We start from the raw sequence: 22422 nt of genomic DNA on the forward strand, positions 1-22422 counted from the left end.
TGATCTTCAGGCAAGCTTTATTTAGCATAAACAAATATCCCCACAATCTGGTTGCATTACACACGAATTTAAACTTAACTTTCAGCTTAATTTTTAACATCTTTCCCCCTTTTCCTGGCACACCTGGAAGATGCCGATCGCACCACAAACTCCTACCAATACAGTCAAACCGTGATCTCCAGGAACTGTGGTTTGTTCCCAATTAGGGATTTAGACTGGGCCACTGATGAGGAGCTTAGGACCAGAGCGCGATGTAAACCGCAAATGTGAATGATTACTTCATCAGCAGGGTTTCAGTTACGGCATCAGCGATCTCTGAGGGACTCTGGTGCACGCTGACTTGGATGAAGTTTTCAGGAGGTGCCGGGGGCTCCAGAACACTGAGCTGGGACTGCAGTAACTCCGGAGGCATAAAATGTCCTTTTCGTTGGAATAAGCGTCTGGAAATGATCTCAGCCGACCCACAGAGGTAGACCACCAAGAGCTGTTTGCCAGCCAGCCTTTGCTTTGCCGACTCATCATCGCCTTTCACGGGCACATCGCTTCCTCCTCCTATCAAGATGTCTCTGTACATTTTCTTCAGGGCTGAACAGGCTAGAACGACACGCTGTCCCGAGGTCACATCTCTGTTTCCAAAATATAAGAAACACCCCACGCCCCTTAATAAAAAGGATGAGGGCCGCAGAATGGGGGTACTGTGTGTCAGTCTTAGGTGGGTGGACTAGTCTCTGCCAATGTAAAGTGTTGCTTGAAAATGGAGATTAAGCCCTGGGTGCTCTCAGCCTTAAACAGTGTCTTTTTTTTTTTTTTAAGATTTATTTATTATGTATACAGTGTCTGCCTCCATGTGGGCTAGAAGAGGGCAGCAGATCTTATTATAGATGGTTGTGCGCCACCATGTGGTTGCTGAGAATTGAACTCAGGACCTCTGGAAGAGCAGCCTTTGAGCCAGCTCTCCAGCCCTCTAAACAGTGTCTTTTGTTAGTGAACTGAGTAATTAATCTTGGGCTCACTTGTTCAATGGCCCCTCAGAGCTGTCCAGAGGAGAGAGCTGGCATGTACCTGGTATGTACAGGTGTTGGGCAGAGCTGGCATGTACCTGGTATGTACAGGTGTTTAGCTCTACCTCAGTGGGTGCAGCTAGCTGTAATGTCACATGTGTTTGTTTTGTTTTGTTTTTTTTAGCTTACTGGATTACACCAGGGCCAGATGACTTCTTACCTTAGTAAAATGTCATGCAAGCTGCAGAGCCATGGAACCCTGTCCTGAGATTAGAACAGGAATTAGGAGCTATCCCAGGTATCGCTTGAACAGAAACAGTGGTACCATAGTCCCAAACATTAGCTCCAGAGACATCTTAGTGGTTGTGGGAGCTGGGCATAGGCAAGCCAAGGGCCACGCCCAATGCCCTTAAACTGTTACTTTACATCCCCTGCAACCTCCCCACTGTGTAAATGTCTCCCTGGCTTTGATGCTCACACACCTCGCACTATAGCTGACGTGTTCTGCCTGCATCTGACCAGAACCTACAGCCAAGCACGTGCTGTGCGTCTGAGCGCATTTCAGCCCTTGACTTACCCCACTGCCCAGCTCTGACAGTTTCTCCCTATAGCCCTGGCTGCCTTAGAACTCACTCTGCAGATCAGGCTGGCCTGGAACTTAAGAAATCCGCCTGCCTCTGCCTCCAGAGTGCTGGGATTAACAGCGAGTGCCTCCACCGCCCCACCGAGTTAATTTCTTAATCTAACACTTGAAGTTGCCTTTCAAAATGACTCCTGAAATGCCTTGTGGTTAGCCAAGGTTTCCTGTCACATTCAAGCACTAAGGGGATGGAAAGGTTGATATTTATGCTTTTAAATTGTGACCTTTGATATATTTTCCTTTTTTTAAGCATTGGTTACTTTATGTGGGTGTTCTGCCTATGTGTGTAAGTGCACTGAGTGCATGCAGTGCCCGCAGAAGCCAGAAGAGAGCGATGGATCCCCTGGAACTGCTGTGAGCTGCCATGTGGGCGCTGGGAATAGAACCCCAGACCTCTGCAAGAGCAGCAGGTGATCCCAACCACTGAGCCACCTCTCCAGCCTCTCAGATATATTCTCTGAAGCAGACTCTTGGCCTGTGTAGCAGAAGGTGACTCAGCCTGGAAGTCCCAATGCCACCCAAGAAAGTTCTACCTCCTTCCCTAGAATTCTAAACAGGGTTGTCACCCACCCACCCCCACCACATCTCTCCCCCCCCTTTTTTTTTTTTTTTTTTTTTTTTTTGCATTTAAGCAGCCCAGATTTACTTCTGGGGAAGCCTTTCTTTGGTGGATTATCAAGACCTTCAGCTCAGCTGGGAACGTAGGTACGGCCTTTGAGTAGACTTCCCCAAGGAGTGGCCTAGGAGCAGAGATATTAAAGATGAACCCGGTGGAGGAGGAGACATCCACACAGCAGTGGACACAAAAGCCCTATGAGGGGGAGCATGGCCACAGGAGGGGCTAAGGAGCTGAGAGGCTCCTGTGACAATGGAGGAGAACCCAATCCTCTAAAGAGACTCAAACTTGAGGTCAGTTAAAAGCTAAAGGGCCTCACACATGGTACCAGGTGCGGTCGTTTGAGTGAGAACTTGGGGGGGGATTAAAAGGTGTCGCCTCCTGGAGGTGTGCCACCGCCACCGGGGGCAGGCTTTGAAGTTTCAAACGGTTTGTGTATTCCCAGAGTGCTCTCTGCCTGCTGTTCCTGAGGGCTCGCCTTTGCCCCACCACCATGGGCTCTAACCCTCTGAAACCGTAAGCCCGTTTAAACGCTTTCTTTTACAAGATGCCTTGGCCATGCTGTTTTAGCACAGCAATGGAAAGCAATTAAGACACATGGCCACATCTGAGTTTGCATCATGGCTGTGGCCTTGGAGCTCACCAGAACTTGATGGTGTGGGGGCAGGGAGAGGACCTGGGAGGCACTAACTTCCCAGGGTTAGCACAAAGGAACCTCGGCCCACGTGGGGAGTAGACATTAAAACCCTGCAACAAGCTGTGGCTGGCTGTGCACGGGACGGGGCGGAAGGCAGCTCTCTCCTGGGGCTGAGTAAGGAGGCCCGATACAGAGATATTGGACGCCGACAGCCAACGATACCTGGTCGCTCAGTGGTATCCCTTCCCCCATCTTCTTCCGATTCTCTTCAGAGTGGTAATCGTCGGCGTCATAGAATTTCCATCCCAGCTTAGGAATGAAGGGAAGGCATAGGTAGAGTCAGCAAGGCCATGGGCGGAGCTTACCGCAGGCAGATATAGAAATCACTGGTCTGAGGCTGCCCCTCCCTCTCACCATTACCACAAACATAGAAAGGGAGGACACACTGGACAAGGGAGGTTACCTTGGAGGCCAGCAGCGCGCCCACGGTAGATCTGGAGAAAGAATACAGACATAAGTGCCAGGCGTTTTGAGAGGATGCCTGTGGTCCCTCTGCGGTCCCAAAGCAGAGAAGCCCTTAACCCTGGAGTCTGCAGGCAGCTTTCATTGTCCTAAGACATGCTATCCAGAAAGCAATGCATCAGACCTAATTAGACCACTGAGCCGCGTGGTCTGCATGACATGCCTGTACATTACGTGTACACTGCAGGTACATGCCTGTAATCCCAACACTTGGAGGCCCACAAAACAACAACAGAGTTGTTTTTGTTTTCTCTCACTAGTCAGTACTTCGCAGGTGGCACATATCTATAATCCCAGGATATGAGGAGGCAGGAAGATGGTTGGTTCGAGGCCAGTTTGAATGACAGGCACACTGAGGTGCTGACTCAAAAAAAAAAAAAAAAAAAAAAAAAAAAAAAAAAACCAAACCAAACAAACAAAAAACCAACAACAGAATCATTTAGTTCCTATTGTGTAGACAGATGTTCACCTTTTGAGAGAGAATACCAAATGAATAAAATGGTAGTTTTATCAAGGATTCAAGAAAGGGTTGGTTTTGTTTTTAAAAAATAGTATTTTGGGGGCTGGAGAGATGGGTCAGAGGTTAAGAGCACTGGCTGCTCTTCCAAAGGTCCTGAGTTCAGTTCCCAGCACCCACATGGTGGCTCACAAATACCTGTAATGAGATCCAATGCCCTCTCTTCTGGCCTGCAGGGATACAAAACACTGTATACATAATAAATAAATTTTTAAAAAATACTATTTTGTTTTGTGTTGGCCAACTACTAAAGCGTGGTTGACATACCCAGTAAGAGAGGAGTTTAGCCGGGCCTTTAATCCCAGCACTGGAGAGGCAGAGGCAGGCGGATCTCTGTGAGTTCGAGACCAGCCTGGTCTACAAGAGCGAGTTCCAGGACAGACTCCAGAGCCACAGAGAAACCCTGTCTCGAAAAACCAAAAAAAAAAAAAAAAAAAAAAAAAACCGAGAGGAGTTTATTAAGACACTTAATCCCCAGCAGCACCGTGTAAATAAAGTTCAGGGCACATAAAGACATCTAAGAGTTCTTAGTTTCCTAGATACACGAGAGGGGCTGGAGAGGAGGCTCAGCAGTTAGAGCACTGGCTGCTCTTCTGGGGACGCTGGGTTCTGTTCCCAAAACCCTCATGGCAGCTTGCAACCATCTGTAACTCCAGTTGCAGATCTGATGCCCTCTGCTGGCTTCCTTGTGAACAACAAAAAACCCCACACTTAAAGACACACCTGAAAGACCCGGTCAGTGACTGGAGAATGGCCAACCCCTGTTAGGACAGGGTGTCTCACCGAGTGTGCTAGTGAGGCTGGGGCCTCACAGTGGGGTCTGGGTCCCAGTCATCATTCTGTCACTAAATGAGCTTGAAGCCCTCAGTTTACACAGGGGAACCGAGCCCCCTGAGTTTTCTGTCCACTAACCTGTAGTTTATCCAGACAATTAAAATAACTTTGTTTTTATGTATATGGATGTTTTGTTTGCATGTAAGTTAGTGTCCCACGTGTGTGCAGTGCCCATGGACGCCAGAAGAGTGTCTGGAACTTGGGTTACAGACCGTTGTGAGTCACCATGTGAATGCTGGGAATTGAACCCAGGTCTTCTGCAAGAGCAGCACTGAGCTATCTCTCCAGTCCCAATTCAGTCAGTTTTTATTGAATATGTACTACTACTAGCTCCCAGAAGACAAAGAGGAGACCACTATGATATACCGGGATTTAAGGTGAGTGCCACCAGACCTGGCCCAAACCTGGCACGCACGCACACACACACACACAATCACTTTTAGATTAACTATGAATACACATATAGCCACCAGCTGTAGTCTAAAATACGAGCTGAGCTGTGTGTCAAATGGAGAAAGGTAGGCAGGACAGGAAAAACCCACTATCCCTGCTCCATCCAGATCTAGACTAGAGGACGTGGTTCCAGGGCACGGGACCACAGCAGGGACAAGGCATCGTGTGGGGCTCGCAGGCAATGGCTGGATCTAAGCTTAGGAGCCAAACTTCAGGACCCAGGTGTCTCTCTCCCAGCAGGTTGGACTAAAGGCAATTCAGAAGACAGTAGGCCAGTGGGGGGCAGGGAAGGAATGGAGAGAACCAGATTTGAAAGGTTCCCCCCAGCACAAGCTGAGGTGGCTTCACTATGGTGTTAAAATGTAAGAAAACAAACTCAGCATACCCCACACACAGGACGATCCCTGAGTGTGAAAGGCCAGCCTCAGCTGCAAATCAAAACTCCTATCTCAACTTAAAGACTACTTAGACACCCTGCACGGAGGCTAAGACAGGAATTTGGGGAACATAAAGCTACCTTCTGAGGCTGGGGAGACGGCTCACTGGTTAAGCGTGCATCCTGTTCTTGCAGAAGGCTTGAGATCAGTTCCCTGAACTGACATGATTGGCTCACTGCCAATCACTGTAGCCCAGCTCCAGAGGACAAAACCTCTGAAGGCACCTGCACTTGCCTGTGCGGGAGCGGGCACACACACACACTTAAAAAATAATGAAAATAAATCTTTCGAAGGACACAGTTACACTTAAAAAGGCTCTGGTTCATAAGTCAGCATCTACTTCGGTGCCTGTGGCTGTGTATTGCAGTTTGGTGTCTTTGGGGGGTTATATCGGTGCGGTCTGGCAGCGTCCCATCAACCAAATGCCTACTGCTCGCTTAGTTCTAAACGGGCTGCTGCACTGGGCTAGGAAGAAACTTTCCAGTGTAAGCAGGAACACGATCAAGGAAGACGATACCTTGCAGCGTGATCTTCACTTTTCAAAGTCTATTTAGAAAAATCCAGAAACTCCCCAAGGACAGAGGGAGACAATCTGCCCAACCAGGACAAGGTTCGCCTCTGGGTTTGGGACTTTGCACCCTCCCATCGTGCTTTGCAAGATGCCGCCAGGCCCGGGTTTGTAAGGCTGAGCTGCAAGGTGTTACAACTTCCCGCTCTGGACTCCAGCTGCCTCGCTGTGCCCGACCGTCGTTCCGGGAATGCTAGCCACCATCATCAGAACCTAGGCGTGGTGACCCTGGGGAGCGGCCAGCGGGACCGGAGAGCAGGGGACCTCGGCAGGGGCGGCAAAGGCATGGCTCCCGGGGCTCAGGCCGCCCCACCGCCTCCGGGTTGCAGCTCGCCCGCCCGCCCGCCCGCGGCCTCCGCTCCGAGACCTACTTGCCGGAGCCGCTCACGCCCATCACCAGCAGCACCGCGGGTGCCTCCATCTCCCAGCGGCTTGGTCCTCAGCGCCCTCTTCCGGGACAGGTCCCGCCCGGTCCCTGACGTCACAGGCCATGCCCTGGCCGAGTCCGCTGCAGACCCGACCGCTGGGCGGTGCAGCCGGGGAGCAGCAGCTGGCGTCTCCTGGTGCTCTGCAACGCGGAACCCACCCGGGGCGCGTGGACAGTGACAGAAACGTTTTACTAAGAAAGACAACAATCGGACAAGGGCGTGGGGCCAGGGACGTCTCCCCGTGTCTCTGTCTCCCTCTCCTCCCCCCCCCCCATCACGCTCTCAGCCCGCAGCTCTCTGTCCCCACCGGTGCGTGCAGACAGCGAATCTGCTGCGTCAGTGTCTTCTGCAGGAAGTGACAGAACACAACGCTGCAGGCGTCCTCGCTAAATCCGTGGGGCCCACGCTGGCTGCGGGCTCAGCAAGGACCCCCACCCCCACCCAGGAGGCGGCTCTTCCCGGTAGGGCCTCGTGTCAATGACGTGCAAGCAACACGGGCTTCACCCACAGCGCCCACCAGCCACAGCTGTTTGCTCTAAGGACAAACGTAAACACATGGGTGTGTCACCAGAAGCAAAGCCTTGTCACTGAGTCCCAGAGGCAAACTCACAAGCAAGTCTCTTCTTTTTAAAAATGTTACATGTGCCCGGCAGTGGTGGCGCACGCCTTTAGTCCCAGCACTAGAGGCAGACGGATGGATATCTGTGTGTTCCAGGCCAGCCTGGTCTACAGAGTGAGTTCCAGGACAGCCAGATCTACACAGAAACCCCACCTCAAACAAAAGAAAACAAAAAGGTGTGTGTGTGTGCCTGGTGCCTGCGGAAGTCAGAAGACGCCACTGTATCTTAGGTCACCTCTAGATTTGAGAAAATACCAAAATGTTTTACAAAGCACTCTGGCCATCTTGATCTTTGCTTTAAAAAAGGATTTCTTTATTTGTGTATATAGGTGTGCATGCAGTGTTTGCAGAGGCCATACAGGGGCATTGGGGCCTGGGAAACTGGAGTTACAAATGGTTGTGAGCTGCCATTCGAATCCTGGGAACCAAATCCTGGTTCCCTGGTCCTCTGCAAGAGCAACCGATGTTCCTAACCACTGAGCGTCTCTCCAGCCACACCCCCATCCTTCCTCCTTGAGACACTGCCTTGTGCTGGTTCTAAGACACGACACTCTTGTAGCGTGTCTGCTACCTCAGTTGCTGCTCTTTCTTAGCCCCTGTTGTGTTTTTAACCTCCTCCTGGTCCTCCTCACCCTCCTCTTCCTCTTTCTATTCCTCCTCTGTTTTTGTTTGTTTGTGTTTTTGTTTTTTTCCCTCAGGTTCCAAATGTTGGAACGACCCTGGGCTTTGTCTTGAGACAGCTTCTCTGTTACAGGGTCTTGCTGTCTCGTGTGTTTGAATACTGTGTGCAAATCACTTCGAAATAGATCTTTATTCCTGATCTCCATACATCCATTTGCTCACTTAACTCTTAGATTGCCTAATTCAAGACTTAATGTTAACAAAACAAAATCCATAAGAACGCCTATCTCCTCTCTCCAAAAGTTAGACAGTGAATCTGGTTTCCACGTGAGAGGTCAACTGATCCTCCCCAGTGCTGGGATTAAAAGTGTGTAAGCCTTGAGAGTTCCATGGTGACATGCTGTATGTAGATGGACTTTGACTACACAGTGAGCACGGGTCATGCTGAGGGCTGGAGGGTGGCTCAGAGCAGAGCATTTATCTAGTACACGCAAGGATCTGGGCTCAGGGAACAGCAAAGGGAGGAAGAGGGAGTATGGTGGCCTTTTTCTAAGTGGATCAATGGACAAATGTACTCAGTGACATCTTTAATCCCAGGACTCGAGGCAGAGACAGGCAATTCTCTTCAAATTCTAGACCAGCCTGGGCTACACAGTAAGACCCTGTTATATATTTTTTAATATTTTTAAAATAAATTTTAAAATTTAAAATAATTTTGTAAAAATCGTTTGTTTTTTATTTTCATGTGTGTTGGCATTTGCCAGCATGTCTATCTGAAGGTGTCCCCTGGGGCTGGATTTACAGACAGATGTGAGCTGCCATGTGGGTGATGAGACTTAAACACCCAGCCATATCTTCAACCTTTGCTTTTGTTCTTTAAAGAGGATACAATAGAGACTTGACTCGCAGTCACAGGAATTGGGCAAAAGGACATGAACTGACCTTTTTCCTAGTTTTAACTACAGCATAGTGGATTTTTTTTTGTTGTTGTTTGTGGTTACTGAAAAATTTCTATACCCCATAAGCCTCTCTGCCTATACAACAATCCAAATCACACCAAATCAAACCAAATTAGAAAAAGCCCACATTTAATGGATACAACACTTCCCGATGACCTTCCAGTCCCCCAGAGAAAGGGAGACCAGAAAAACCACAGGTCTAGTTTCTGGGAGGAGGGGAGGCAGTTTCAATTCCATGTGGGCGTGGTTTTGAGCATCTCTGGGGGAGGGGTCATCCTTTGGCAGCTTTCTGAGATGCAGCAGGATTTGGAAGAAAATGTGGGTGGGGACTTGGGGGGAATTTCCACCATAACATCCAAGACTCTTTGGGTCTATGGATGCCAGGGACTGGGGCGAAGCCTCCACCTTAACAGTCACTATGTGAATTCAAATTTTGGATATTGAAGTAACAAGAACAGTTTCTGCGTTCCAAATGAATCCAACACGTGCCTTTCCTGTGAGGCAGTGAGTGTGGAAGCTGGGTGTTCTCTTTTTGCAACAAGGTTTCTCTGTGGAGCCCGGCTGTGGTGGAACTAGCCCTGGAGACCAAGCTGGCCTTGAACTCGTCTATTGAGTGCTTATGCCTAAGTGCTGGGATTAAAGCCATGTGCCACCTTAGCTCTGGGCATTCTTTTTAATTCCACGAACCATCAATGTGGTAAGAATTAAACACCACTGATCACTGAAGACATCTGTTCATTGACCCCCTTAGCAAAAGTGATTTAAAAAATAATTTGTTTTAGAAGGAGGGATTTCATAACCTAAAACTTCTAATTTTTCTTCGGTTTAAAACTGTATCTGTCAGGGCTGGATGGATATCTCCCTGGTTAACAGTAAGTACTGACTGCTCTTATATAGGATCCAGGTTCAGTTCCCAGCAACCCCATGATGGTTCACAGCCATCTGTAACTCCAGTTCCACGGGCTCTGACGACCTCTGCTGACCTGGGCAGGCACCAGGCACACACACAGCACACAGACACACATTTGGACAAGACACATATGCATAAAATAATTTTTTAGAAAAGACTATAGTATTGAGATAAAAATAGAGTTTACATCTTAAGAAAATCAATGAGCTATTTATAATTTTAAAAAGAGGAATCTTTGAGCGCCAAAGATATCAGGGGTTGTTGAATGAACAACAAGTGATGGAAATTAACAAGTTATTAGAAATGCACCTGACGTAACTTTTGTCACGGGGAGAGGAAGTGCGGGGGATACCGAGCAGTAGGACGGTAGATTCAGCTGCGTGTGAGACGCAGCCAACTGTGGACTGCTTTGGGCGCACTGGGCTGGGTGGTTGTGACAGGTCTCACGCTTCATTTTAGAATGAACAGAGAGAGTGTCACAGAGAAGGGGTAGAAGTAGGATTATTTTAAATAGAAAATTTGCATGTGTGCTTCAATGAAAATGGCATGCCAGGCATTGGCGGCGCACTTGGGGGGCAGAGGCAGGTGGATCTCTGAGCTTGAGGCCAGTGAGGGCTTCATAGAGAGACTCTGTCTTGAAAACAAAAATAAACAATGAAGACATGACTGCTCCCAGGTATGACTGAGGAGAAGGGTTTTATTGTAGATATGAGGGAGAGCATGGCCAGAGGCATCTGGAAGAGTCCAGACGGAACATGGCCAGGAGAGACCGGGCCGTGGGAGGGGAGAGTGAGGTGTAGCAAGAGAGGAAGAGAAGAGAGAGATGGAGACCAGAGGACCGGGAGGGTCATAGGAGCCAAGAGAGCATGAAGCCAAAATGGCTGGGTTACATAGGGAAGAGAAGCTGGGGGCAGGGTAGGGAAGCCCAGCCCCTGGGTTGGAGAGGTTTGGGGTAGGGCCTGGGTAAGAAGTGCAGGAGGGGACACAGGTACAGAGGGAGACTTGTCACAGGTTTCTTTGAGACTTAACAGCAGCGAGATTAACCCAACAGAACCTTGAGCTACAGCTTAGCTGCACTACTACAAATTTTGGTCAAGCGCCAAAGATACCCAAGTCCTTGGATGAACAACAAACGGTGGAAATTAGCACATTATCGGAAACGGAAATGAATTTGATGTGAAATTTTAGTCATTGAAAGGAGATCCAGTTATTGATAATGACAGTGCTTCCTACACCATTCAGAATTGTAATTAGAGCCCTGGGCAGAAAGGAGCGTGGACTTCAGGGAGCTGGGCTGTCCGATGTTTGGGGAGGTGGCCAGTGTCACCGCAGGGACTCACTCCTTGGGGAGCATGTGGCATGAGTGACTCCGTTTCACGTCCGTCCGTACACTGTTGTTCTGGAAATGTTGGCCATTTTCACTTTCTCTACCGCTCTACCTTTAGTTGGAGGAGATGCATGTGCTCCTCTGCCTCTCTTATTAATATACTGCAAGTATGATGTTAGTACATGCCATTTAACTAAGAATGTGTAGACCCTGGAGTGGCTCCAAAAGACTTTACATCCACGTGGTCTGACTGGAACAGAGGGTCCCGCTCCGGGTCAGCTCCCCGCCTCCCTTCCCGTTCAGTCTCTGCTCATTTATTTCTGTGGTGCTGGGAAACAGAGCCTCCCACACCGTAGGAGGGGGCTGTACCACCCAGCCATCCCCACCCTCACGCACCTCTTCTGTGGGTTCGTGGTAGTTAGTTCCCCCAGAATACTCTCACGGGCTCGGGGACCTCAACAATGGAATTGTACTTTCTCACCAGTTCTGAGATCAGAAGTCTGAGACCCAGTGTGCGCATGGCTGATGTCACCGCCTTCCTTGGCTTGCAGGTGGCTGGCTTCTTCTCATGCCTTCCCACTGTCTCGCCGCTGTAAGCATGTGCTCCAGTGCCTTCTTCTTGTGTGGGCATTGCAATACTGAAACAGCCCTTCCTGATGGCCGCACGTTACTTTAATTGCTGCTTTAATGACTATTGCATTGACAAAGAGACAGACGGCTGGGTCAGTAAAGTGCTTGCTTTGCAAGCACAAGGACCTGAGTTCAAGCCCTGGACCTGGGTGGAAACGTCATGTGGGATGGCACCGGCTGTGACCCTGGTGTTCTCAAGCAGAGACTAGCAGCTCTCTACGGCCTGCTGGCCACCCAGCCTAACCCACTTAAGGAGCTTCCGGCCAGTGAGAGCCCCTGTTTCAAAAACACCCAGAATGTCCTCTGTACTCCACATGCAAATGCCCTCTGTAAATGCATGTGCACACTCACGCGTACAGACACACACACACACAGGCACGCACACACGCGTGAAATAAATAAAAAGTGCGAAAGGAGGAGGTAGAGGGGACAGCAAACTATCAGAGTTAAAATGCGAAGCCAGGCTGTGCTTCAGGGAGTTAAAGGTCCTTTCATTCCACGGCGGATGCTCCTTCCTCTTGCCCTGATTGATTAAATCCATTTCCCCGTCTTTCTTGGACGGACCCAGGGCCTCCTTGCTCACTCTGGGACCCACTGTATTTTGGCAGCTTCTTTGTCCTCCAGTCAAACCTGGCTGCAGCCTCGCATCTAGCTCCCCGCCTCCCACCTTCTTCTTGAACCCTTGTGAAGTTTTACAGAACCCAGGGGCCAGCAGGAGGTGCTCAAGGTGCCAGAGCCCGGAGCCCCGACTCTGCACCTGCCGTCAACCACAGCTCTGAAGCTCCATGCTGTCCTCTTCTCTGGGCCTCTGCTTCCGTATTGGTTCTGGCAGGGCAACACCAGCCCGCAGAGGACTCTAGAATTACATTCAGTGTGTCACAGTGCTCAGACACACAATGGCTACTCAGCCCCCAGAAGTTGTTACTATAGTAACCAGAAAGAGAGTTCCGATGGGGTTGGGCTGTGTGAAAAGCTGTGACCTCACAGGCCCTCCGTTCTCTGAGGGTGCTGGCTCAGTTTGCTCCCTGTAAGTTTCCCTCAGCTCCATCCCAGGGACCTCCACTTGCTCTTGTTTCATCCCGCAATTCTCACCTCCAAAACTGTGAGAAAATTAGGTTCAGTTTAAGCCCCAGTCTGTGGGACTTAAAGCAGTGCATGAGCTAGGCGGTGGTGACACACACCGTTAATCCCAGCACTTGGGAGGCAGAGGCAGGCTGCGTCTGTGAGCTGAAGGCCAGCCTGGTCTACAGAGTGAGTTCCAGGACAGCCAGGGCTACACAGAGAAACCCTGTTTTGTGAACCAAATCAAAACAAAATAAAAAAGCAAGTGTGTTGGGCAGGGTTCTAGTGCTTCTGAACCGACAGCTCTCAGCAGCGTCAGAGGAACCGGAGGGAAACTGGACTAAGCTAGCTGCTGGAACAGACACACGGACACACCTAGGAACAGGATCTGAGGACCGCGGCTCAAGCCCTCATCTTACCGAAGACCCGGGCTCAAGCCCTCATCTTATTTTTCTTTCCGTCTGTTGTTCATTTCTCTTTCTGTTTTGTTCTCCTACCCGGATGCTCCTTTCTTTTTCTTCCCAGTTGTTTTCTTGTTACATCTTTTCTGATCTTGTCTTTTTACTTCTCCCCTGACGTTTCCCTTTACATCTTCTCTATCTCTTATCCCCTTTGGACCTTCTATTACAAAGATTTCTACCCAAGGAAAGATTACCTCACGACTACAAGTTACATATTTTCCAAAAAAAAAAAAAAAAAAAAAAAAAAAAAAAACAAAAAAAATTAAGATCTTTACATAAGGAGAATTCACAGTAAGATCATGAGTTACATGTTTTCCTTAGGAGCCCACAAGTGCTTAAACCGTTTCGGTTTCTTCTTTTCTTTGCTCTGAAGCAGACATTCTTTTGTTATGGATTAACTCAGTTTCAAGCAAGCCAAGTGTATCTCAATCAGTTCCTTTGTACTGGCAAGTAACTTTGCCCTTTCAGGGTAGCAGATTCCTAGCCTGTGTGTACTCTACAAAACCTCAAGTAATTGGCCAGTTTGCTATCTAGTTTCCTTTATACACAGTGGGGTCATTTCATTTCTTTACAACTTTGTTTTTTCAAGGCGAATTCCCTGGGGCCTGTGATTAATTCTGTAAGTTACATGACCAAGGAACCTGGGGTGTAGGGACATAATTGTTTTCTTTATTACAGGTCTATTTTTTCATAAGCAGACTTCATGGGTCTGTAATGCATGAAACTTCGTTGTTCTTATTTTTCATTTTCTACAAATCTCACATCTGACAAATGGAAGGTGACTTTTAGCCTTTTTTGTTTGTTTTTTGAGATACGGTTTCTCTGTGTAGCTTTGGCTGTCCTGGAACTCTTTAGACCAGGCTGTCTCGAAGTCTAGAGATCTGCCAGCCTCTGACTCCCGAGTGCTGGGATTAGAGGTGTTTGCCACCACTTCCAGTGACTTTTAGCCTATTTTTGCCTTTTTTTTTTTTTTATAAATCTCTTATTGGAACAACTGGAAAAATAGCCCAAACCAGTCCTTAATCATCTTTACTAACTGTCCTAATCACCTGTGTCTATTAGACTAACTCAGAAAGTCCAATTAATGAAATCATAGAGCTAACTAATCCTCATTGCTCTTACAAAAATCATCTCCATTGTGATTTGCCAGTAAGTTGCCCATTGAGGAGTGGGATTGTCCCAAGAAACAATCACACTGTACTAGATACAGTAGGATCCTTTCACATAGTAATCACCCCACGCCAAATACAGGAACATGGCGGCAGCAAGCAGGGGGAATTCTGTAGACACCCCCTCCCTCTCCCTGGGGCTTTGCCTCTCCGGGGTTTGGCTACTTTGACTTGGCCACTGACACTTAAAGACTGTATATTTATTAGAGTTGCTTACAGGCTGTGGCCCACCTAGTCCAACAATGGCTGAATACCAATAGAAAATTCAGGAATCTGGTAGTGGCTCAGTCCGTGAGGCTGGATGTCTCAGCTGGCCTTCAGTACACAACGGAGTCTCGAAGAAGCAGGCTCTGGTGCCAGTGGAGGAAAGAACTCACCAGCAAGAGCGAGAGCGGGCAGGCAAAGGGAGGGAGCTTCCTTCTTCCATGTCCTTTGTACAGGCTGCCAGCGGAGGTGTGGCCCAGATTTAAAAAACTCTAATGGCCATGTAGATGACTCTCATCAAGCCTGTCATTCTAATTTCCCAGAAATCTAATTATATCAAGTATGTTTTCATGTGCCAGTGGACATTCTTCTATCATCTTGTGTATTCTATGGTCTTTGTCCATTTTTAAATGTTTTATTTCTGCCTTCTCATCATTAAATTGTGAGAATCATTTCCATATTCTCACCACAAGACTTTCATCATGCATGGGTTACAAGTGCCTTCTCTACTTGGTGACTTTGCCTCTGTGTTTTCTCGACAATGCCCTTTGAGGAATACTGGTTTGTATTTTGTGCAACAGATCTGGATAAAAAGTGGGTCCCCCCATTTCGAATGACTTAAGGGAAAAAAAATCCCTCACAGATGTGCCCAGCTGCTTGGCAGATGTAGTCAAGTTGACAACCAAGAATAGCCATTAGCTTTGGCAGAGTGATTATGTTTCTCTTCTGGACAGGGAACAGTACAGCAGACTGTGAACACAGTTTTGGAATCTGATAAGCAGGAAGGAACTGGAAATTAACAAACCAGAGAAACCCCAAGTCCTGAGGTGGCTAGTTGGGTCTGCAAAACTTCAGGTGACTTTAGAAGCTGGTGGCATCAGATAGCTCTGAAGGTAGGGGTACAGATGACATTCAAAGCAGGAAGGCTAACAAAACATTTACAATTTTAGCACATAGATTCCCCAAATTCCCACAATACCCTGGTCACAAACTTCCAACAGGCATTTGATTAAAGTCTTATTCTTCATTGTTAGGTGTGGTAGCTCAACCTGTAATCCCAACACTCAGGTGGCAGAGGCTGGTAGATCTCTGTAAGTTCAAGGCCAGCCTGGTCTATGTAGAGAATTCCAGGATAGCTAGAGCTGTGTAAAGAGACCCTGTCTGAAAAATAAATAAGATTGATCACCATCTCATGATCTCTTTATGACCCTTGGGCAAAGCTGACCATTTCTAGGGCACCATCTGATTCTGGGGACGCCACGAAACAACAGAGATGGCACAGGCAAACCTTGCTGGGTTTGACAGGAGCTTGGGTGTTGGCTTTGACTGTCTGGGAATGTAGGGATAGGGGAGAGGGCTGGGATGGACTCTAGCTTCTGCCTCTTATAAACAAGACGCTGAGGTTGATACTCTGTATTTTGATTTTTCCTTTATCAAATATTCAGATTCAAACTGGGGTCAAACAGTAAATGTTTTCTCTGATCAAGTGATGTTTTGACCTACAGTCATGCATCACTAAGCCCCAGGGATGTGTCACTTTCTAAGAAGGGCTTCATTAGGTGATTTCAGTGTGCAAACACATAGAATTACTCACACTAATTAACACTAAACAGCCCCAGTGTCACTAGGGGGTAAAACCTATGGCACTGCTGTTTATGCTAATGATTGACAAACTCTACCATTACCCTCGGATGCAGTTAGCTAGGCACATTCCTAGCGTGGTAAATAAGAATTTGGGAAACGACAGGCTGACGGATGCTTATTCGGGGAGAAATCACTTACACTAGAAACAGATGACCGCAGGTTCCTGTCCCAAGGATGCCTCTGGATGCTCTCTGTCTGTGACCAGAAAGCAAGAGAGCGAGCTGTGGTCTGGGACCCCGGACCTAGTCCCCCCAGGTCACGCCCACACCCAGTGGGCGTGGTCAGTGCAACAGGAGCAGGTGGAGTGGATCTCTCACCACAAACATTAATGATACCAAAGTGACAATCTGTTCACTGGATTCTTAACTCTTCTAAATTTAAGAAGCAAAGGGATTCATAGAGATGTGAGCATGATTTATTCCACTGCCAATCTAGTGTATGTCTTTGGTTTAACCCTTTATGTATAGGAAAGCAGGTATAGGAAATACAGATAATAGAACTTGGGCAGCTTAAGGTGGTGATAGCCTTGGTTTCTTCAATTGAAAGATTGCCATATGATATACCTGCTCTGTGATGATATTCCTGAGAAAACTACACACTCTGCACAGGGAAGCAACAATCAAAGCCATCACCCAGGTCCAACTTAGTGAACCAATGAGTTTTATTGGGCTTACATTTAGAAGCAGACTTGCCTCAAAGACACCGGCACCACCAAGTACCCACACAAGAACGGGTGATGGCTAGGGAAGCCGGGAACCGGGAGCTCACAGCACAACTTGCGGCAGCTCAGGAGACCATCTTCCAGGTGGTTCCACTGGTCTGAGAGTCCCCTCTCAGCAGCTCTTACTGCTTATATTTCCTCAGGGGAGGCAGAGCCTGCTGATGGGGTAACTTCAGGCACTTCCTGGAGTTACTGAGTTGTCCCTGCAGGACAGAAAGCTTCACTTACATCTTACGGCCTTCCTTTAAAGGTGGGAGGCTCTGTCTCAGAGAAAATTTGTACCCAGCAAAACTTTCCTGATCCTTGTAGGGATTCAGAAAGTTCTGTTTAACATGAGGCAGGGTTCCCATCCTCCCTGATGCTGTAACCCTTGCTGTGGTAACCAGAAAACCATTTTCATTGCTACTCCATAGCTATAATTCGCTACAGTTATGAATCGTAGTGTGATAGTTGTGTTTTCCGATGGTCTTAGGCAATCCCAGAGGGGTTGCCACCCACAGGTTGAGAACCGCTGGTCTGAGGCATTAAGATTCCAGTGGACAACTGTCTAGACACAAGTAGAGACCAGGCAATTGTGTCCTGTCCATTAGGGTCCCAATGCTAGACAATCTGCTCAGTATGACAGCTCCCTGGTACTGAATTTGTTTCCTTGCATTCAGCTCTAGTTTTGACCACTGGGCTGTGGAGCCCGGATTGTTGCTGGTGGACCCTATACCACCTTTGACCAGTTAGCTGGCTGAAGGGTTATTTTGCACCACACGGTATAGGGATTGTGGGAAGTGGAGGAGAAGCCTGGGCAGCATGCAGGTGGGAAGAGCTGCAGCGTGTGGCACCCTCTAGCGTCAGTCCCCTTGCAGGCCTCAGCTGCTGGGCCAAGGAGGATGTGTCTCTCCGTCTTTGACAGCAGCTAGAGTTGTAGCTGTTGGCCTGGGTGTCGCAGACCCTTGTCCCTAAAGGCTGGACAGCGCTATAGAGTTCTCCGGGTGACCAGAGCCTGTCCTTTCTGGTCTGCTGCTCCTTATAGCTCTTCTTCATTCTCAACCTCCTCTCCTTCAGCCCCGCCCCTGGGGTGTCCCTGACTTTGGGGGAGCAGCTGGCGGGCTTGCTTTCCAAGACCAGCCTCTAACTGCTCACGTGACACTGCTGCCTGCCATCCCTCTTGTCCTCTGGCCAGGCCAGCTGCACCACTAAAACTGGGTAAGAGAAGAGCACCAGAGACAAACTTCACTGGGGCGGATGTTGCAGCACCAGGGGAGGCAGCTCAGGGCGTGTGTCTCAGCTGACTCACCACGCCAACCTGAGCACAGTGCTAAGTCACCCTCTCTAGACCACAGCGGGAAGTCACCCCCTCTAGACCACAGCGGGAAGTCACCCTCTCTAGACCACAGCGGGAAGTCACCCTCTCTAGACCACAGTGGGAAGTCACCGGTCTCTAGACCACAGCAGGAAGTCACCCTCTCTAGACCACAGCGCGCGAAGTCACCCCCTCTAGACCACAGCGGGAAGTCACCCTCTCTAGAGCACAGCGGGAAGTCACCCTCTCTAGACCACAGCGCGCGAAGTCACCCCCTCTAGACCACAGTGGGAAGTCACCCTCTCTAGACCACAGCGGGAAGTCACCCTCTCTAGACCACAGCGGGAAGTCACCCTCTCTAGACCACAGCGGGAAGTCACCCTCTCTAGACCACAGCGGGAAGTCACCCTCTCTAGAGCACAGCGGGAAGTCACCCTCTCTAGAGCACAGCGGGAAGTCACCCTCTCTAGACCACAGCGGGAAGTCACCCTCTCTAGACCACAGTGCGAAGTCACCCTCTCTAGACCACAGCAGGAAGTCACCCTCTCTAGAGCACAGTGGGAAGTCACCCTCTCTAGAGTACAGCGGGAAGTCACCCTCTCTAGACCACAGTGCGAAGTCACCCTCTCTAGACCACAGCAGGAAGTCACCCTCTCTAGACCACAGTGCGAAGTCACCCTCTCTAGACCACAGTGGGAAGTCACCCTCTCTAGAGCACAGCGGGAAGTCACCCTCTCCAGAGCACAGCGGGAAGTCACCCTCTCCAGATCACAGTGGGAAGTCACCCTCTCCAGAGCACAGCAGGAAGTCACCCTCTCTAGAGCACAGCGGGAAGTACCGCTCTTGTGGCCTAGGAGGGCATAGCTGCAGGTCTTGTGGAGTTTACTGAGGCCCATGATAGAATCTGATGTAATGCCCTCTACGGCCCAGGGAATGGGGACCTAGGAGCCAGACCTAGCCATGTAATCACAACTTACACAGCTGCGGGTGCCTCTAAGAGGTCTGCACACGAATGGACCCATCCGCACGAGCCATGGATGGCATGGGACCACAGGGTTCCTGCTCTCACTTTCCACCTATTTGCTACTGACAGAGTCAAGAAGTGAGGGTTGTTGCCTTTGTGAACCCATCCGTGACCCCTCCAGGCTCTATGGGATAGTTCCAGTCCAGTAGTCAAAAGACAGACCTGGCTAGCCAGGCGTGGAGGTGCAGGCCTTTATCCCCAGCACTCAGGAGGCAGAGGCAGATGGATCTCTGTGAGTTCGAGGCCAGCTTGGTCTACACAGTGAGTTCCAGGGCTACACAGAAAACACACCCCGTCTTGAAAACCGAAAATGTGATGGTGGTGGTGATGAGAGATGGGTTGACAGGCATGGGAGAGAGTAATCAGAACAGAATTTTGGTCCTCTGGAAGCAAGTGGTCGCACTCACTGGGTCATGTCCTCAGCCTCCTAGTTCTATTACCTTAAAATGGAGGGGGGGAACAAACAAACAAACAAACAAAAACAAAGCGCATTCCCTTGTTGTGGAAACCGAGGTCTTGTCTGTGGACACCAAACACAGTAAGGGACAGTTGTTTATGTGCGGGTAAGACGCTGGAAGCAGGCAAAATGGCAGCGCGCCCACCTGTACGGAGCTGGCCGTTAGTTCAGGGGGTGGAAGCGGGGAGCAAACTGCTGCAGGCCACGAGGGTCCCGCGGGAGGGAAGGGGCGAAGGCGAGGGGGCCGGGGACACAGCCCAGGGGCTGGTGGCGAGCACGCGGTAGGATAAGAGTGTGAACGCCTTCACACCACATGCTCGCGGTGCAGCACTGGGGAGGCTAACATCCCGCGAGTTCGAGGCCAGCCTCAAAAACTCAGAGCAGCGCCTAGATGGCGCCGCGCGTGCGCGGGGGGCGGGGGCGGGCGTGGCTGCGGCCAGCGCGGGCCGGGCGCGGGCCGCCCCGGCGTTGTCCCTTCACCCGGGCTCGGCCTCGGGGCACGGAGGCCCAGCGGCTCAGGCGGGCCCGCAGCGCACCCTAAACGGCCAGCAACCGCCTTCGGGCCAGGCCGGGCCTCCCTCTTTGTGCCCAGGTCGGGCCGGCGCCAACAGTCACGTTTTCAAAGAGCCCGCGCGGGGTCCGGGGCGGGCGGGTCCGTTGGGAACGGCCGGGAGAGGCGCGAGGGCGCGCGAGGGCGGCGCGTGCGGGCGGCGCGGGGCCGGCGCGTAAGCGGAGCGCGCCCGCCCCGCGGCCGCGGAGAGCGGAAGTGGGCCCGAGCCCCCGGCGGTGATTGGCTGGCCGGGCACGTCCGTCAAGGGGCTGGCGCGAACGCCCCTGCGGAGCTGGGCCGGGGGCATCCGGCGCGGGGAGGGCGGGCAGGCTGCGGGAGGGAACAGCCGCGCGGCGGGCAGGAAACGCTCCGCGGGCGCGCGCCGACGGCTCGGGGCGGGGGGCGGTGGTGGGGCGGGGGGCTTCTCCCGGGCGGGGCGGGCGGGGCCGCGCCGAGGGCGAGCGCGGAGGCGGAAGGGCGGGCGGGCGCGGAGGGCGGGCGGGCGCGGAGGGCGGGGAGGCCGCGGCCCGGAGCCGCCGGCGCTGCGGCGCGGGGCGGGGCCGGGGGGCGGGGCCGAGGCGAGCGCGGCGCCGATTGGCCGGCGTGCCGACGTCGCCCGTGACGCACGGCGCGGGGAGGGTGCGCGCGCCTTCAGCGGCCTCTTTGTGTGGTGCCCTGATAGGGGAGCGGAGGTGGCGGCCGCGGCTGCCCTGGTGGGGTTCCAGCGTCCTCGGCTCGCCCTCGGGCCGGCAGCGCGCCCCTTGCCCGCCCCTCCCGCCCCTTCCCCGCCGGCAGCGGCGGCAGCGGCAGCGGCGGCGGCGGCGGCCGGGCCCGGGCTCGGACGAGGCCTCGGCGGCCGCTAACGGCGGCGGCGGCGGCGGCGGCGGCGGCGCGGAGCGCGCAGGGCGGGGGCAGGGCCCGGGCGTCCGACATGGAGAACTCGCAGCTGTGCAAGCTGTTCATCGGCGGCCTGAACGTGCAGACGAGCGAGTCGGGGCTGCGCGGCCACTTCGAGGCGTTCGGCACGCTGACGGACTGCGTGGTGGTGGTGAACCCCCAGACGAAGCGCTCCCGCTGCTTCGGCTTCGTGACCTACTCGAACGTGGAGGAGGCGGACGCCGCCATGGCCGCGTCCCCGCACGCGGTGGACGGCAACACGGTGGAGCTGAAGCGCGCCGTGTCGCGCGAGGACTCGGCGCGGCCCGGCGCGCACGCCAAGGTGAAGAAGCTGTTCGTGGGCGGCCTCAAGGGCGACGTGGCGGAGGGCGACCTGGTGGAGCACTTCTCGCAGTTCGGCGCCGTGGAGAAGGCGGAGATCATCGCCGACAAGCAGTCGGGCAAGAAGCGCGGCTTCGGCTTCGTGTACTTCCAGAGCCACGACGCGGCCGACAAGGCGGCCGTGGTCAAGTTCCACCCGATCCAGGGCCACCGCGTGGAGGTGAAGAAGGCGGTGCCCAAGGAGGATATCCACGCGGGCGGCGGGGGCGCGCGGGCGGCGCGGGGCGGGCGCGGCGGCGGCGGCCGGGGCCGCGGGGGCGGCGGCGGCGGCGGCCGAGACCAGAACGGGCTGGCCAAGGGCGGCGGCGGCGGCGGCGGCTACAACAGCTACGGCGGCTACGGGGGCTACGGCGCCTACGGGGGCGGCGGCGGCGGCGGCTCGTACGGCGGCGGCGGCGGCAGCGACTACGGCAACGGCTTCGGCGGCTTCGGCAGCTACAGCCAGCACCAGTCCTCGTACGGCCCGATGAAGGGCGGCGGCGGCGGCGGCGGCTGGGGCGGCCGCAGCAACAGTGGACCGTACAGGGGCGGCTACGGCGGCGGCGGCGGCTACGGGGGAGGCTCGTTCTAGAAGCCGAGCCCGGATGCCCGGCGGCGGCGGCGGCCTCGCTTCTCCACCCCCACCCCAACCTCCCGCGCCCGGGCGCCCTCGGGCGAGCCGCTTTCCCGGGGGGCGCCCCCCGTTTGCCTGCCCGCCCGCCCGCTCTCCCGTCCCCCCCCCCGGAAGGTGGACTCGGCCACACACACACACACTTTTGTGTTACAGTCATTGATGGACTCTATTTTTTTATTATTACTTGGACCTTGGTCGTTTTTATACTAGCAAAATGTCTTGTTTT

At 52.1% G+C, this 22422-nt stretch overlaps 3 protein-coding genes across 4 annotated transcripts; 2 read left to right on the plus strand and 1 right to left on the minus strand.

The window, feature by feature from the left end:
- Window positions 1-6776, minus strand: Idnk (IDNK gluconokinase). 2 transcript variants are annotated; one of them, XM_051194177.1, is made up of 5 exons: window positions 6597-6776; window positions 3358-3388; window positions 3117-3203; window positions 1222-1265; window positions 1-626 (listed from the first exon to the last, which is right to left on the minus strand). In XM_051194177.1, exons 1-5 carry the CDS (start codon window positions 6644-6646, stop codon window positions 275-277), a joined length of 564 nt encoding a protein of 187 aa, XP_051050134.1. In that variant the 5' UTR covers window positions 6647-6776; the 3' UTR covers window positions 1-274. The 2 variants fall into 2 exon arrangements, 1 of the variants encoding a protein (XP_051050134.1); XR_007835117.1 differs by lacking the exons at window positions 1222-1265; window positions 3358-3388; window positions 6597-6776 and having other exon boundaries at window positions 564-626; window positions 3117-3226.
- On the plus strand, window positions 6716-19163 carry LOC127229411 (putative protein TPRXL). Its single transcript, XM_051194541.1, has 3 exons — window positions 6716-6827; window positions 6947-7114; window positions 18583-19163. The coding sequence occupies exons 1-3, from the start codon at window positions 6716-6718 to the stop codon at window positions 19161-19163; spliced, it is 861 nt and encodes a 286-aa protein (XP_051050498.1).
- A 2009-nt stretch (window positions 19164-21172) lies between these two features.
- Window positions 21173-22169, plus strand: Hnrnpa0 (heterogeneous nuclear ribonucleoprotein A0). Its single transcript, XM_051194176.1, has one exon. It carries the CDS (start codon window positions 21237-21239, stop codon window positions 22152-22154), a length of 918 nt encoding a protein of 305 aa, XP_051050133.1. The 5' UTR covers window positions 21173-21236; the 3' UTR covers window positions 22155-22169.
- The last annotated feature ends 253 nt before the right edge of the window (window positions 22170-22422 follow it).

Source organism: Phodopus roborovskii, unplaced genomic scaffold (genome assembly GCF_943737965.1).
Source record: "Phodopus roborovskii unplaced genomic scaffold, PHOROB, whole genome shotgun sequence".
NCBI lineage: Eukaryota > Metazoa > Chordata > Mammalia > Rodentia > Cricetidae > Phodopus > Phodopus roborovskii.